Source organism: Chelonia mydas, chromosome 18 (assembly GCF_015237465.2).
Source record: "Chelonia mydas isolate rCheMyd1 chromosome 18, rCheMyd1.pri.v2, whole genome shotgun sequence".
Lineage (NCBI taxonomy): Eukaryota > Metazoa > Chordata > Testudines > Cheloniidae > Chelonia > Chelonia mydas.
In genome coordinates this window covers 2,318,269-2,333,534 of record NC_051258.2, presented here as the reverse complement: position 1 = coordinate 2,333,534, position 15,266 = coordinate 2,318,269, and the positions used below count along the sequence as shown (strand labels likewise).

The 15,266-nt window shown below is 61.4% G+C and overlaps 1 protein-coding gene across 8 annotated transcripts in view; it reads left to right on the top strand.

Annotated features, from left to right (window-relative positions):
- The window catches only part of PHC2 (polyhomeotic homolog 2), a 132,731-nt gene extending 117,901 nt beyond the window's left edge, over positions 1–14,830 (top strand). For 6 of the 8 annotated variants that reach the window (XM_043531751.1, XM_037881204.2, XM_043531750.1 and 3 more), the window contains 6 exons: positions 6,579–6,781; positions 8,955–9,084; positions 10,502–10,616; positions 11,037–11,178; positions 11,941–12,232; positions 13,328–14,830. In XM_043531751.1, coding sequence (XP_043387686.1) covers positions 6,579–6,781; positions 8,955–9,084; positions 10,502–10,616; positions 11,037–11,178; positions 11,941–12,232; positions 13,328–13,482 — 1,037 coding nt within the window. In that variant the 3' untranslated portion in view covers positions 13,483–14,830. Of the gene's footprint in view, positions 1–738; positions 1,211–4,821; positions 4,951–6,578; positions 6,782–8,954; positions 9,085–10,501; positions 10,617–11,036; positions 11,179–11,940; positions 12,233–13,327 lie in introns of those variants that run through there. The other 2 variants (XM_037881207.2, XM_037881208.2) reach the window with 2 other exon arrangements.
- The last annotated feature ends 436 nt before the right edge of the window (positions 14,831–15,266 follow it).

Here is a 15,266-nt window from a genome sequence, read left to right as displayed (position 1 = left end):
CTGTCTGTGGAAGTGCCTGATTTGACATCTAGGGTGTGTGCAGTGTGTCTGAGAACGGTGCACGGGAGTGTGTCTGCGCACAGTGGGTGGGTTTGTGAAGAGAGCACGTGTGGGGGGTGGGTATTGTGTATTATGATAGTTTATTCATGGTTACAGGCTATGGTACAATTTTAAACACAATAACTAGTAACACAGCTGACAATCCTTAACAGCATCAGACTGCGCCGCTCCCCCGCAGCCGGCTACCCTGCCATGGAGACGTGCCACCCCGCAAAGAGCCGAGGGCCTCCCTGCTGCGCTGTGCGCCAGCCGCCTCCCGGCACCGCCGGCCGCTGCTCTTCCGCCCGTGCCCGGCCTCGCACAGCCACGGAGCCGTTCGTGGCCACCGAGCAGGGGCAGGGCCCCGGGCTGCCGCCGGTGCCCCCCGGGCTCTCTGCGCGCAGGCCGCGGGAAAGGGGCGCGCTCTGTGCGGCGCAGGGGCTGCTGCCCGCGCCCGGACCCTCCCTTGCGGCCCCCGGGCCTCGCCGCGCGGAGCCGCTTCCCCCGGCGCGGCCAGCCGGGCCCTGCCCCGCGTGGAACCCCCGGGAGGGGGCGGGCGCAAGCGGCGCCTCGCGCAGGGAGTGGGGGCGGGCCCGGCCCGGGCGGCCAATGGCAGCCCTCGCGTGCGTGGCTCGGGCGGCCTTACAAAGAGGCCGCCGCGCCCTGCCCGCTCCCCCCGCGCAGGCTGCGCGCTCCCGCATTGTCCGCGCCGCCCGCCACCGCCTCGCCCGGCGCCCGATCGGCTGAGCGCGGCCGCCCCGCCTGGGCCGGCCCGGGGGATGCGGCCGTTCGCGCCCGCCGCCTGACGCCGCCCGGGAGCCGCAGCCGCAGCGTGGGTCCGATCCGCGGCCGCCCGGTGATGGGCGCCCTGTGAGCGCCAGCGCGGAGCTAGAGCGCGGCGGGAGGCAGCCCGACCCCGGGGCCGGCGGGGCATCGGCGGCGGCTCCTTTGTCTCGACCTCCCCCGATGCGCCGGCGCGGGAGGCCGGAGGCTGCGCTGGGTGCCCCGGGCCGGAGCTGGCTCCGCTCCCAGCCGTAGCGCCAGGGCGCAGGGAGCGGCAGCGGGGCCGGCCCTTTGTTCGTGCCGAGCGCTAGTTCCGGAGATGGGGCTCCGGGGGGGCCGCCCCCTGGCGGGATCGCGGGACCGGCCGCCGCGCCTTTGAGTCGCTCAGGTCAGTGCTCGAGGGCGCCGGACCCAGCGAGCGCGGGGCGCGCTGCGAGCTCGGCTCCCGGGGTCAGCGGGGGACACGCGGGGCGGGCGACCCCAGCTGCCGGTGGCTGTTCGTCATGGGGCCGCAGGGGCCATGGGCGTTTCGGCTCCGAGCAGCCCAGGGGGCCGCCTCCTTGGCGCACGAGAGGGGGTTGGCGGGGGAGGCTGCTAGTCCCGGGCCGGACTAGTTGCCCCTCCGGCGCTGTGCAGCGTGTGAACAATGGGGGAGGGTGGTTGTGCCCTGGGGCTCACGTGGGTCGGGCGACCAGGCTGGTGGGTGGATTGCGTGTGTTGCATCTTTGCTAGATGGAAGCTGTAGCTGGCCCCGGCAGACTGGAAAAAGCCAGATCCGGATGGAGCAGGTTGTCTGGCAACGCCCAGATCTAGAACCTGCTGGAACCCGTGTGCACGCACATTCCTGACCTGGCTTTCAAAGGAGCTGAGCATCCATAGCTCCCAGTGACTTCACCTGTTGCTGGGAGCACCAGCACCGTCAGGCATTGGGCCCCAGAAGTATTCAGCGTTCAGTGCTGATGCAGAGTGAGCCACAACCAACTACAGGCCTGGACGTAATTAGGTGGCTGAAAACTCAAGAGCCAGCTCCTCACACCAGCCTCCAAGTAGAGCGTGAACAAGCCACTCAGCTGAAACTGCCAAACTGTGATCAGAGCTGCATGTAACCCATGCCAGGGAGCAGGGGCAGGATAGGGCCTGGTCCATAAGCCTAGCGTATTGGCATGTGCCAGGCCCCATTCTTCCCTCTGCTCCCAGCCTGGCGGAGTGTAGTGAGAGTGCATTTTGCAGTGCTGCTGCATGGATGGTGATGGGGGAGGCAGTGAGCATGGGGTTTTCTGGTGAGGATTTCCCAGCCCCCAAAGGATCCCTGTTCTGTGTCTCTTCTGCTTCTGATCTCAGAGGGGCTGGTGGGGTCCCTGGAGTGCTCACTGTGCGGCAGGAAGGGGGGCTGGCTGCTTCAGAGGGTTAGAGTCTTGACTCTAGCCCAGGCTGGTAGTGACAGAGGAGTGCTGCTCTCAAATAGCTTCAGGAGCCTCTATATGCAACGAGTTGAGGGGTCTCAGCTGACAGGTGTCCACATGACAAGAAATCCATCCTCGCAGCTGTCACTGTTGGGGCCGCTTGTCTGGCAGCCTCTGCAGAAAAGAAAAGGATGATTGGGCCATGGAGACAGCTCCCCTCTTGCTCCTGGAGGGGGTACGCTAGCTCAGGGAGGAATGATGCTACTCCCCCTGCAGTGCATGGAGGCCTCTGGCAACTTTTTGCAACATGACACTGATGTTAAAGGGGTGTGCAGGAGAAAACAAAGGTCACCCCACCCCCAGCACTGACCAGCCTGAGCTGTCCGTGGCCACTCCGATTGTAAATGCTGCTTTCTCCTAGGGGAGTGTTGCAGAGATGCCCCATGTCAGCACAGAGGGTTACCCCCTGCCACAAGCGCCCTTAGCACAGCAGGAGTCTCCCCTAGAGCATGGCTCCCCCAGCACCGGGACTGCACTTCCTGGGTGGCCAGAGCCTTGTATCTTATCTCACAGCATCAGTCCCAGCTGGGCTTTTGATGCAATTGATCTCCCTGGGCTGGAGCAGCTGGAGTCTCCAGTCTGGTCTGCTTCTGGACTTGCTAATACTTCATCCTTTGTTCCTGGAGAGGCCTGCCCTGGGGTCTGGGCTCCCTGTCCCCGGGGTGCCCTATTGCTTGCTTTGACCTGGATCGTCTCCTTGCCCAGCAGCTCCTGGGACTTGCTCCCAAATCTCTCCATCCCCATCTGCCATCTCCTTTGGCCTTTGCTCGAGGAAACCCCCTGAAGCATGTGGACTCCCTCCTCGGCCTGGCTCCTCGGGGCCATTGTTCTCCTTAACTCAGGCTTCCGCTTTGCTCCCAGTCCCAGGAACCTCAAGGCAATCAGTGACCCTGAACATGTTTGTTCCTTCCTCTGTCTGTGTTGTCTGTCTGTCTAGCCCTATCAGCGGCACAACCCATGGTCTGGGGGGGCCCTGCTGGGGCTGGACTCCATGGACTCCTTGTGATGCGGAGCGCTGCACCCAACCTCACAGGCTTTCCAGCCGCTTCCAGGCTCAGTCCGTTCCCCCTTCTGGCATCTCTAGTCACCCCACCTGCTGACCTCTGATCACACAGACCCTTCTCTGAGCGGAGACAGGGGTTCTGGTGTCCCCATTCTGTTGCTACTTCCCAGCCACCCTCAGCTGGCTTCCCTGTCAATCCTGTCAATCTTCCTTTTCATTCTGGGGCTGAGTGTCATTCCTCCTCCTTGGCAATGGGCAGAGACCCTGACTCCTGCATCGTTAGTCATGTTCTCCTGCTAGCACTGCGCCATCCCTTCTGCCCCCATGGGGGAAGAGGGCAGGACCTCAGTGTTCGAGAGGAGCCTCCCTGTGTCCCTCCTCCACCCGGTTGTGGCTGAGCTATAGGGAGTACAGAGGGTCCTAGCCTGTGCTCAGGCTCCTCTTCAGAGCCTTGGGTCTGTGCCGCTCTCCTCTCATCGCCCTGAGTGCCCTGTCCTGCCCACTGCGCTGTAATGTGGCGGGGGCTGAGGGGCCAGCCTGAGAGGGGAGTGGGGCTGCAGCTGCAGGGGGTGGGGGGCAGTAGGGGGAGGACCCTCAATTCCAGCCATTAGGCAGAGATGTGGGGTTCTCTAATTGCAGACTCTGCACAGGTGGTGTTTTGTTGGCCCCGTCCTGGGGGGAGGGGGCTAACTAGATGATCTTTAGTGGCCCCTTCCAGCCCTACTTTTCTAGGTTTCTCAGCCCCCGCCTCTGCCTCCTGCTGCCCCATCTCTTGTGCCCACCCCACTCCCACCTGCTCCCCTCATTAGCGTAGTGCACAGACTGTGCGATCTGCACACGCACCCACAGTCTGAACCCACCTACTCATACCCAGCGCTCAGCCCACAGCCATGCTCAGCAGCCGTGGCAGCCCGCTTCCACCCCTTCCCCAGGGCAGTAAGTTAAACCACAGCCTGCTTGCCCTGCCTTAGCCTCGCCACACTGTCCTCCTAAGAGCTAATTAGACTCTAGCAGGGGCTGGGCCCAGCCAGCGGCATGCCGGTTCTGGGAACCTCCTGCTCCCAGCCACACTGGGCCCCTTCCCCCTGCATGTGTTTAATGTTTAATGACTGATGTTTGCTGGGAAGGCAGGGGTGGAGGTGGAGGGAGGGAGAAGAAAATGCCAACCTCTGGGGAGGGAAAGGGTGAGTGGGCTGGAAGGACAGGAGCAGGCAGCGATTCCCCCTGCCATGGACGTAAGGTGCACTGATGAGGACAAGAGAGGCTCCTTTGCAGGGGTTGGCGCACACCCATGGGGCTCAGCTCTGCTGGGAACCAGGCCTGCCCTGGCCTGTGCTGTTCTCCAGACATGTAGGGGTTAGGACCCGGACCCGCTGCAACCACAAGGTTTGCAGCAAGCAAATCACCAGGCTGCTGCTCTGAGTCCACACTGTGCTTCCTGTGAGGGATTCTGGGTAGCGTAGTCCAAGGCAGATTTCCTTCAGTGAATAATACTTTGCTACGTGCTGGCGCTGCATGCCCACAGAGCTGCCTTGCCGTGCTCTCAGCCCTGGCTCTGCCCGGGACGTTACTTTGCACAGTCCTACTGAGAAGAGGCGCCTTGGTAACTTGGGGGGTGGCACAGCTTTGCCATGGGAAAGGCTCCCTGCTGTTAAGACAGAGGTGAGTGCCTCCAGGGCCCTGCTGTACACGGATGCCATAAAGCCCCTGCCTGTGCCCTGCTAGCACTGTTCTCGCAGCCTAGCCCCTGCCCAGGTGGCCGGAGCAGCGCCTCGGGGCACGAGTGCTGAGTGCTTGCTCGAGCATGGCAACCTCTGTTAAATGGTCTGGTGGTGGGACAGGCATCCCACGCATGTGGCCTCTTTATGTTTCAGCCCTGACCCAGAGGGGATGCTGTTGCGGGGGGAGGGAGGGGCTTGGACGTCACGGGCCCTGGATCCACAGTGTGCCTGTTCTGCTGAGAGTCTGGCCTTAAGCCGCCCGCCCGCCCCCCCACCCTCTATCAGCCAAAGGCTCCGTAACCAGTTCGTGGGCCCTGCACTCTAATGGCTCCTCCTTGTGTGGAGCAGCCAGGGCTGAGGCTCTGCTAATGGCTAGGCAGCCCTTCCTGTTCTCTACAGATTCTTATACCGCTCTCCTCACCTTAGTATCAGGGCTGGCCGCAGCATAACCTAGAGTAGCCCTGGACAGCTTTGCAGTCTGGATCAATCCAGTATCTCTGTGTTCTCCATGATGCTGGCCCTGCCCTGCCCCTCAGAGACCCTCCTATGCCAGGGGAGCAGGGGGCACTTAAGACAGCATCCAGGGGCTGCAGCAGAGGGGGAATCGCTCCACTACTTGGCAGGGATCCCTTTCGTGCCAGATTATATGCGGGAGCCTCCTCGGAGCACCCAGAGACTCTCACCCCCATCCCAGCTGGCCCTGCTTCCCGCACGCTGCCCTGGCCAGCTGAGCCCTCCCGTAGCAGGAGGAGGCTGGCAGAGGTGAGGGGCTGGAGAGGCCTGCTGCCTGGCACTGGGGGTAGGGCTCTGGTGTCTGTCTAGGCCCCTAGGTGGTCAGAGAAGGATGGTCAGTATGGTCCCATGGGGGATGGGGTCCCCATGCTTCATTGCTTGCCTACCCTGGTTTAAGTGCCAGGAGTGATGGAGTTGGGGGGAGGGGGGGGCTGTGCACAGGATCTGGTGTATTGTAGTGTATCCCCTGTAGAGATCGGGCCCCTCTAATTCCAGATCCTCTGGGCACAGTGGAGACAGCTGCCCACAGACCTCCTGGTGCTCCCCTCTGTTCATTGTGCCTGAGAGAGTCCCAGCTGGAGGGGAGTGAGCTCTGTCCATTGACTCTGCGCATGGGGGTTCTTGGAGAGCATTCAGCTGCATACAATCCAGCCTGTGTGTGCCGGCTGGCCGGCCGGGGGGGGGAGGGTGCCATGTGACTCGCTGCTCTGGGCCCATTCATCCTGCCCTGGGGAACAGCCGGGGAGTCAGCTGTATGGTAATGGCTGCCCCACTGAACGGTGCAGAGGCCTGAATGGAACAGAGGGGCAGATCCCGCACAGGCTAAGATCAACCGCCTTGCCACATGCCCACCCCACCTGGGAGAGCAGGGGGATGGGAGGCCTGGCCCACCCTGCCACTCCTATCTGTGTGTGTATGCTGTCACTGCTCGAGCTGGCTGCCTTCTGCTGTGTGGCAGGGCGCACCCATCGCTGTGTGTGTCACCAGTCGCGGGTGTATTTGTGTGTCTCTCTGCAAGCCCCACCCCTGCAGCTCAATCTCGTCTCCCCCCTGCAGAGCCGGGACAGGACCGTGTTCATGTGCAGAACGACCCCAGCAGCCCCGGCATGACATCAGGGAACGGAAACTCTGCCTCTACTGTTGCTGGCACTGCCCCCCAGAATGGTGAGAATAAACCACCACAGGCCATTGTGAAACCACAAGTCCTGACGCATGTTATCGAAGGGTTTGTGATCCAGGAGGGGGCAGAGCCGTTCCCGGTACGCACCTTCTTCTTTTCCCCCCTTTACCCTGTTCTCTTTTTGTGTTCTCGCTTTGGCGCACGCGCAGGTCCCGCTCCCGCTCTGCGTTTCCCTGACGATAGCAGGAGCCAGCTGAGCATAGGCCTCCAGTCACTGCTGTGCTGCAGCTCAGCCTGAGGGGGGCGCTCACCTCTGCTGTGAGAGAAGCAGACGCTGCCCCCACAGTGGGGTGCTATTCTGGGCCAGGTGGTCTAATGGTTAGAGCACAGGACTGGGGGTCAGGACTTCTGAGTTCCAGTCCTCGCTCTACCACTGACGGGTGATCCCGGGTAAGGCTCCTTTTCAGAAGGGGCCTCTGAATTTGTGTGCCCAGTTTTAGACACTTTGGGCCTTGTCTGGGGTGGTGCACGCCCACAGAGGGTGCTCAGTGCTTCAGGAAATCAGGCCTTAGGTGTGTCCACTGGAGCACCTGAGGCCCCCCAAATCCAAGGCCCCTTTTGGAAAATGGGGGCCTTAACAGCTCTCCCTCTGTTTCCCCATGTGAGCCATGGGGATAATGAGACTTTGGGAAGCGCTGTGAGAGGCGGGGGTGAAAAGCACTAAGCAAAGGGTTACGATTCAAACTTGTTGCTGTTTTCAGATGTGCTTTGAAACCCTTGGATTCACCGTGCGCTGTAGGTGAAAGTGCGGAATGGCAGTTACTGTCTTTGAGAGGGGCAGGGGACACTTCTGGGCATCGATATCAGTTTTATTGTTACAATATTTATTTAAAGGTCCTTGTAAATAAAGTTATTGTTAACTTGTCTGGCTTCCTAGCAGAGCTAAGAAGTGCTCAGGAACTGGGGGTGGGGGGCCTGGAGCCTAGTCAGAGCTTCAGCCTGAGGGTAGAAATCTTATTTATATGACCCCTCCCCCCACTTTGCCGAAGCACTTGGGTCGGTACAGGGAGCGACAGGCCCAGCAGCGCATGGCGTAAAGCGCTCCTGAGGACAGAGCAGCAGCTGCTGTGCGTAAAGGGGTCCGTTCCAGCCACTCTGAACTTGCTCAGTCTCATCTCAGCCTGGTCTCTGTCCGAAAGAGAATATTCCACTTGGAGCGAAAATGGTTGAGCCGCTTTAGAGCGAGAGGAAAAAGATCAACTTTCCTCAGAACAAAACCAAAACCTCCTTCGACCGTCTTCCCGGGTGAGCTGGCAGGGCAGGAGCCAGCCCGCCCTGGGGAGAATAAGCAGAGAGGTGACTGAACTGTGAGACTCTGCAAATTGCAGCAGATGAAATTCATCCCCGCACAGAGGCCCCGCATGAGATACGCGCCCCTCCTAAACCTGCGGGATATCGGTGGTGCCGAGGCTTTCTGCCCGGGGTGGATTTCACTAATGCTTGTGTGTTCATGCGGCCCTTCGACTCAGGCTCCGATCCTGCATAACTGTGATGGGACTGCTCGCAGCAGGTGGGTAATGCAGGATTGGGGCCTGGGTGTGTACACTGCGTGACTGAGGGAGGCTGCACTGAGCACGTGAGCTGGGTGCTGAAGGGGGGAGGCAGGGATGAGGCAAAGATCGCTGCACCCTGTGTGAGGGAGAAATGCACCTTAGAGACACAGGAGAGGGGCGGCTTTTTCCAGTGTGTGGGGCTGGGCAAATCGTTTCAGCCTCTGGACCTGGCACCCTCTAATGCCAGTTTGCCTGGATATGCAAAGTTCCAGCTCCACCTCCAAACCCGAGTGGGCTTCTGCTGTGCCAGTGCGAACAAGGGCGTGCCCCTGAGTAACTCAGCTCCATGCAGGCCAGGAGCTCAGCTTGGAGCCAGCTGGTGCGGCAGGGAGCATGGCAGAGGCAGCATGCTTGGGCCTGAGCAGAAGCCTTGCTTTGCTCTGCATCCCCCTGCCCACCTAGCTGGCCCACCAGAACAGCCTGACTTGGTGGGTCACTGCTGTTGCCCTTCAGTGGCTGCATCCCAGAGCTGCTGACAGACCTACCACTGCCGCCAGCTGGGGGAGCTCTCCTCCAACTCCCACAGCAAAGGTCTGTGGTTTTGGAGCTGAGTTCTAGGCCGAACTCCCCAGAGGGGCAGGGAGCAGCCCCCTCCTTTCCGCCCACCACAGGGTTTTTGGAGGCCTGCCGAGAGCCAGCCCGAGGTTGCAGGCAGAGCAGCCCTCTAATCTGTCTTGCCCTGTGTCTCCGGCTCTCCAGGTGGGGCGCTCTTCACTGCTCGTGGGGAATCTCAAGAAGAAGTATGCCCAGGGCCTTTTGGCCGAGAAACTCCCACAGCAGGACAATACAACCACCACTGACTCTGAAATGGAGGAGCCCTATCTGCAAGGTAGGCCCCGGCCAGCAGAGGCGCTAGAGAACTGTGCCACCTGCCACTGATCCTCCCACGCCACTAGTCAGGGGAGGGAGCAGCTGTCACATTCGTTAAGAGCTGAGGTCGGGGGCTGCCTGATCCCTTCAGAGCCCAGTGGGTGCTGAGGGTCAAACCTCCCCACTGCCCCCATCAAAGGGGGGGGTGCTATGGGATGGCCATTTCACCCTAGCACAGGCAGAGCAGCCCTTGACACTATTCCCACTGGGAAGAGGGGGAGGAGGAGACAGCAGGGAATAGGGTGGTGGGAGCACAGGCTAATGGTTAGAGCTGGGACCAGGGTTCTATTTCTGCCTCTGCCACTACCCTCCTAGGTCACGTTCCCCTTTTGTGCCTCAGTTTCTCCATCCATAAGATTTGGGGGAGGGGATGATGATCCTGACTCCTCTCCCAGGGGCTGTGAGGGCCCATGAAGGCTGCAAAACACTTTGTTCTCCACCCTCAGCACCCTTTTCTCACCCACAAAGGAAGTGCAGAAGCGGGGAGGGCAGATAAGCAGGGAGCTGAGAGGTAGCTGTGCTCTCAACCTTCAGCTTGTAGGCTTATGGGCTGGGGCCAGGGCCTATCCCCTGGGGCCTTTCCTGGGACCCTGGCCTGGTTTCCAGGTTTGGGGGCAGCCTGGTGTCTGGCAGTGGGGGCCAGGACGCAAAGGGGCTGAGTCATTCAAGCCGATTGTGCAGCAACCGTTTGCTAATGTGGGTAAAGTGGTGGTGGGGGGACACGTAAAGGCTGAGACGCCCCCAATACCCAGATGTTCTCCAGTCTCCTCAGGGCTGCTGGGTTAAGATGCAAGAACATCTCAGGATCCCTGTGTAGGGCAGACCCACATGTGCTGCTACCTCGGGCCCGTGGCTCCAGGAATAACACTCATTCGCCCACCCACCAAAAGCAGGATCCCATGGCGCCCAGAGGCAGGCCGGCCTGCCTGTCTGGCATGGGAGAGCCCAGCAATTTGAAAGCCAGAGCATCTGCAGGGTGCCTGTATCTCCTCGTCTGGCCTTTGAGTGGGAGGGAACAGTCAGGGACAGTCACCCCCTCACCTAGAGCAACCGAGGCACCTGCCAGGAGTGGCCTGCTGGGGGAGCTGTGTGGCCAGGGGGAGCGGGGAAGTGGCCTTGCCTATGGTGGGTGGCCTGGGGGGGGGGGGGGGGGGGGGGGGAGGATTGGCTGTGCTGGGGGCTGGTGCTGGCCTGTGGCCCAGGGGACTGCAGATGGTGGCTGTGCTGGGGGGGGGGGGGGGGGCGGTGGCTGTGCCAGGGGGGCAGGGTTGCTCTGTCCAGGCAGTGGCTGAGACCCCACTGCATGCCAGGCTTGTGCAAGCCGTCACTAAGAGCCAGGTGTGTCTGTTGGTCCCTGTGTCCTGCTGTGTCCCCAGAATCCAAAGAGGAAGGGAACCCCCCGAAGCTGAAGTGTGAGCTCTGTGGCCGCGTTGACTTCGCCTACAAGTTCAAGAGGTCCAAACGCTTCTGCTCCATGGCCTGTGCCAAGAGGTAACCACTACTGAGCAGTGCCTGACAACCAACACCCCCCCAACATCCCACCCCCCCCGAGCGGCACCTGACCCCGCTACCAGGCAGCACTCCCAGCTCGGCCGCTGGGCAAGGCAACCCAGCGTTGCCCTACCCCTTCGTGCATGTCATCCCCACTGTGGGTCAAAGCCCCTGAGTCCCACTCCATCCCTCAGCATCATCTGCCTCATGCGGGGGCTAGGGGATCTCCCCCCTCCACGAAAATGTTGGCTCTGGGGGCCGGGATGCTGGCAGGGCTATGCTGTGGCTGGTGCATCTGCCTAGTGCAGGGCTCCCCTAGGCGCCATCTGCACTCATCCGGCCACTGTGGGGAGTATGGCAGGGTTGTGAGGCCGCTGAACTGAGACCCCATCACTGACCCGCTCCTGGCTCCCCTGTCAGGTACAACGTGGGGTGCACGAAGCGGGTGGGGCTCTTCCACCCTGACCGCAGCAAGCTCCAGAAACCGGGGGCGGCCGCACACGGGCGCCGCCGCACCTGCAAGGGAGCCTTACCTGTCCTCAGCAAGGACACCAAGAAACAGGTGAGCTGCAGCCTTCCCCCCAGGTTGGTGACCCTAACCCCCTTCCCTCCCCCAGGATCCCCGGGAGGCAGCTAGTGCATGAGCCTGGAAGTCAAGGACCTGGGCTACCCATTGGCCCTTGGTAAATCGCTGCACCTCTGCAGGCACCCCCTGCTCGCCTGAGGGCTGAGAGGGGTAGTCACTGCTGGAGGGCAGGTGCGTGGAGGGTCTCAGGCAGATGGGGCTACAATTTTATTAAGATGTTAAACTAAAATAAAAAAAAGGTACAGAGTTTAAGCGTAGAAGTTTCTGGTTATCAGGGGATAAGGTACAGATTATCAAGGGGTGCAAAATTCGGGGTAGGATTGGATGGCATAAGGAATACATAATCTGCAATATCCCCGATTGGGGGTAAAAGGTTGATCTTAACCATCAGTTAGCCCCATTGCCCAGTCGGGAGGGAGGGCCAGCAATGTGCTGAGAGGGCGTGGGGGGGAACAGAACCTAAGAACCTCTGGACAGACAATCAACTTTCTGCTGAAGCTGAGACTAGAACGCAGGACTTTGGGCTCCACCCCCTGCCCTCTAACCACTAGACTGCACTCCCTCCAGCACCAGCAATAGAACCCAGGCGTCCTGCCCTAGTTCCCCAGAGGGAGCAATAGGACCCAGGCGTCCTGGCTCCCAATCGTCTGCAGAGCAGAAGAGACTGGGGAGGTGGGTGTTGCATGGTGTGGTGGGGGGCTGGCCCCCCACAGGCTGACCTCTCCACTGCCCCTGCAGACGCCAGTGTCCCTCTCCACGGGCTCGGTGCCGCTCTCCGTCACAGCCTCACTCCAGCTCAACCGCAGCCAGGAGGATTCCAGCCGCTGCTCCGATAACTCGAGCTACGAGGAGCCACTCTCGCCTCTCTCGGCCAGCTCATCCACCTCACGCCGGCGGCAGGGCGAGCGCGACCTGGAGCTGCCCGACATGCACATGCGGGACCTTGTGGGCATTGGGCACCACTTCCTGCCCAGCGAGCCCACCAAGTGGAATGTGGAGGATGTCTATGAATTCATCCGCTCCTTGCCAGGTGAGGGACCCTCCCTGCCACATGGGCCCTGGGCCAGCCAGGGCCTGCGGGATCTTTGAGACCTACATGTCTGGGGTGTTGCTTTGCCCACTGCTGGCATGCAGCTAGCTCTGGGGTGGAGTCCAGCAGCTGTTCTGTGCTATCCAGCGAGGCGGGCTGGAGTTAGCATGGAAGGAGCACGGGGAACCAGGCTTTGACTTCCAGGGAGAAGCTAGTGAGCTCGGCAGCAGGTTTCAGCTAAAGCAAACCACTCTGTCCCCAAATCTGAGAGCAGCTGGCCAGGCTAGGAGGGCCCTCAGCAATCACCCCACCCTCCCTCTCACCTGTGCTGACACTGAGTGCCTGCCTCCAGTGCTGGGGCCTCCGACAGGCCACTGACCCCCCTCTGTCTGAGGCGTCAGTCTATCCTGCAGGGGTTCCCCCAGGGGCATTCCTGCACCCCTTGACTTCTCCTGGCCTCTGCTGCCAGCATCCTTCGGCCCCACCTGTCACTTCCCTGCTCACTGTGAGATGCCCTGACCTGTCCTGCGGGACCCAGGCAGAGGGTTTGTCTGGGCCTCCCTGAGAGGGAGGAGTCTTCCCAATCTCCCTCCACCACAAAAGAGGCACCCCAGAGCCCTGTGCTGACTGCCCTTCCAGTGGGGGGCGTCGGGTTGCGGCGCACTCCCTGCTCCTGCCTCGGGAGCACTGCAGCCACCTGTGGGGTGGGACACAGGAGCTACTTAACAGCTCACAGCAGGAGATTGGGACGGGAACAAAACCACTGTTGGCAGTTACAGCTGCCAGGGGACCCCAGCGAGGGCTCCCCTGAGCTAGGTGTGGCCGTGGTGCCTGGGTAACGTGATCAGGTTCTGTTCTGTTTTTCTGCCAAGATAGTTTCAGCACAACTGGGGCTGCCTGCGAGGGGACAGCACCCCCTGCCAGTCCTGCTCCCCCGCACTGGCTCAGGCTCCCATCCAGCACTGAGCTAGCACGGATCTGCTTGGCGTAGGGAGGTGGTGATGGCTCCCCGGAGAGGGCAGAGCTGGCCGGGGGCAGGGGTGGGTGGAAGGCTGGGCTGGCACCCACTCTGATGGCCTCACTGGCTCCCTGCAGGGTGCCAGGAGATCGCGGAGGAGTTCCGCGCCCAGGAGATCGACGGGCAGGCCCTGCTGCTACTGAAGGAGGATCACCTCATGAGCGCCATGAACATCAAGCTGGGCCCAGCGCTGAAGATCTACGCCCGCATCAGCATGCTCAAGGACTCCTAGAGGCGCCCGCATGCATGGCACGGGCAGCCCACCTAGCCACTCCCACGCAGGGCAGAGGCACCTGCCCACGGAAGCCCTTTGGGAACAGGCTGTAGCTGTCGCTAGGAGCTGGGGGGACAACACTGGGCCCATGAGCTCCATGCTGCCTGGAGCACAAAGGGCCCCTGAATCCCACAGCTGGGGTCTGATGCCTGGATATCCCTGTCGTCCCACCTCCTTGCCGGGGGCGGGAGCCTATGGCTTGCGGGGCTATACATATTCTGTAGCATTAGCTTCCCCTACTGCTGTCCCAGACTGCCCTGCGGTGTACAGGGGAGAGGGGATCCTGGCTGCAGGGCAGGATGGGGCTGTTCAAGGGGCCCCCATGGCCCCCATGGCCAGGTGCTGGCTGGCAATAGTCAGGGCTGGGCTGATTCCCCTCTCCCCACCTAGCTGTGTGACCTACAGGAGCCCCACTGCCCTCTCTAGCCCCTCTGGCACCCCCGGTCACCCCCCAGAACTGCAGACTCGCCACCCCCTGGAGAGGCTGAGGGGCTCACGCTGGACCCAACCCCTACTCTCAATGCCAAACAGGACGGTTGCCTTAAAGTTGTGTGTGGTTGTGGTGCCAGGCATGGCCCCCCGCCCCCCCGGGCAGGCTGCCAGTTCCTGGGCCCCCGTTTGTGCTCCCAGCCTGCGGCCAAGGCTGCTGGGGGTGGCAGCGCGTCCTGTGGCTCAGACTGTTAACTCAGAAGCCAGCGTGTCCCACTGGGGAGGGCTCCTGGGCGGTGGGGGACCTGCTCCTGGGACAGCACAGTGGGGAGCAGGCTCCTGGCTGGCTGTGTGTGCGGGCAAGAGTGCCTAGTGCCCCTTGGCAGGGGGATGCATTGCAGCAGGGCCTGCTGTGTTCCCTGGGCATGGGCGGCGCTGGCCCCAGTGCCCTAAGAGCATCCGTCCCTGTGCTGTGGAGGGGGCAGGTGGGGCTGTCCTTCCAGGCTACCGGGGCCAGAGTAGCTGGCTCATGCCAACAGAGCAGTCCCCCATGCTGGCTTGGGGGGCATCTGCACAGGCCTCCCTGGGGCTTCCCTTGGCACCTGTCCTCAGGCTGCCATAATACTGCCAAGGCTGCCCGCATGCAGCGGGGTGGGGGGCTCCAAGCCCCACTGAGAATCATTCCTCTCTTAAGAGGGGGAGAGATGTAGCTCTATCCTCCCCTCCCTACTGCAGAGCTGCCGGCTGCAAGTGTCCCCCAGCACCTAGGGAGCCACTCCTGGCTCTAGAGTGAGGGAGGCTGGGCTGGGAAGGTCTTTTTAAACCCCTTTTTTTTTTCCTGTTGTTTTTAATAAACGTTACAAAAAACCCCCACAAACCTCCGCTCAGGGGCTTTTCTGGGCCTAGACGCATGCTGGGCGCCAGCCACTCTTTGGCTGGTTAGAAGCAGTAGCGGGGGCTTGGCTAGGTGAAACCTTTCAGCCCTGCCCTGCCCTGAGTGGAGACCCCATCTGGGATATGGTTCGACACTGAAGGCTCTGGCAGTGCTGTGTTCGCTCCGGTTTACCCGGTCTCCCCAGTGATGAGAGCTGGAAAGGGTGGGATGGAGAGGGAGTTGAATGAAAGGGGGAGAGGAGCCAGTGTCAGCCCCTTGGGGTGGCTGGAGCTCATGAAATCCATGAGGAAGGGTCAGGGTGAGAGCAGCTGCTCTGTTGGGTTGATGCTGAGCAGGGCCCAGGGGCTGGAATTCTTCTTTTCACTTTTGAAAATATTTTTCAAAACTGAAACTTCCAAGCCAGAAAGTTGGCTGACCT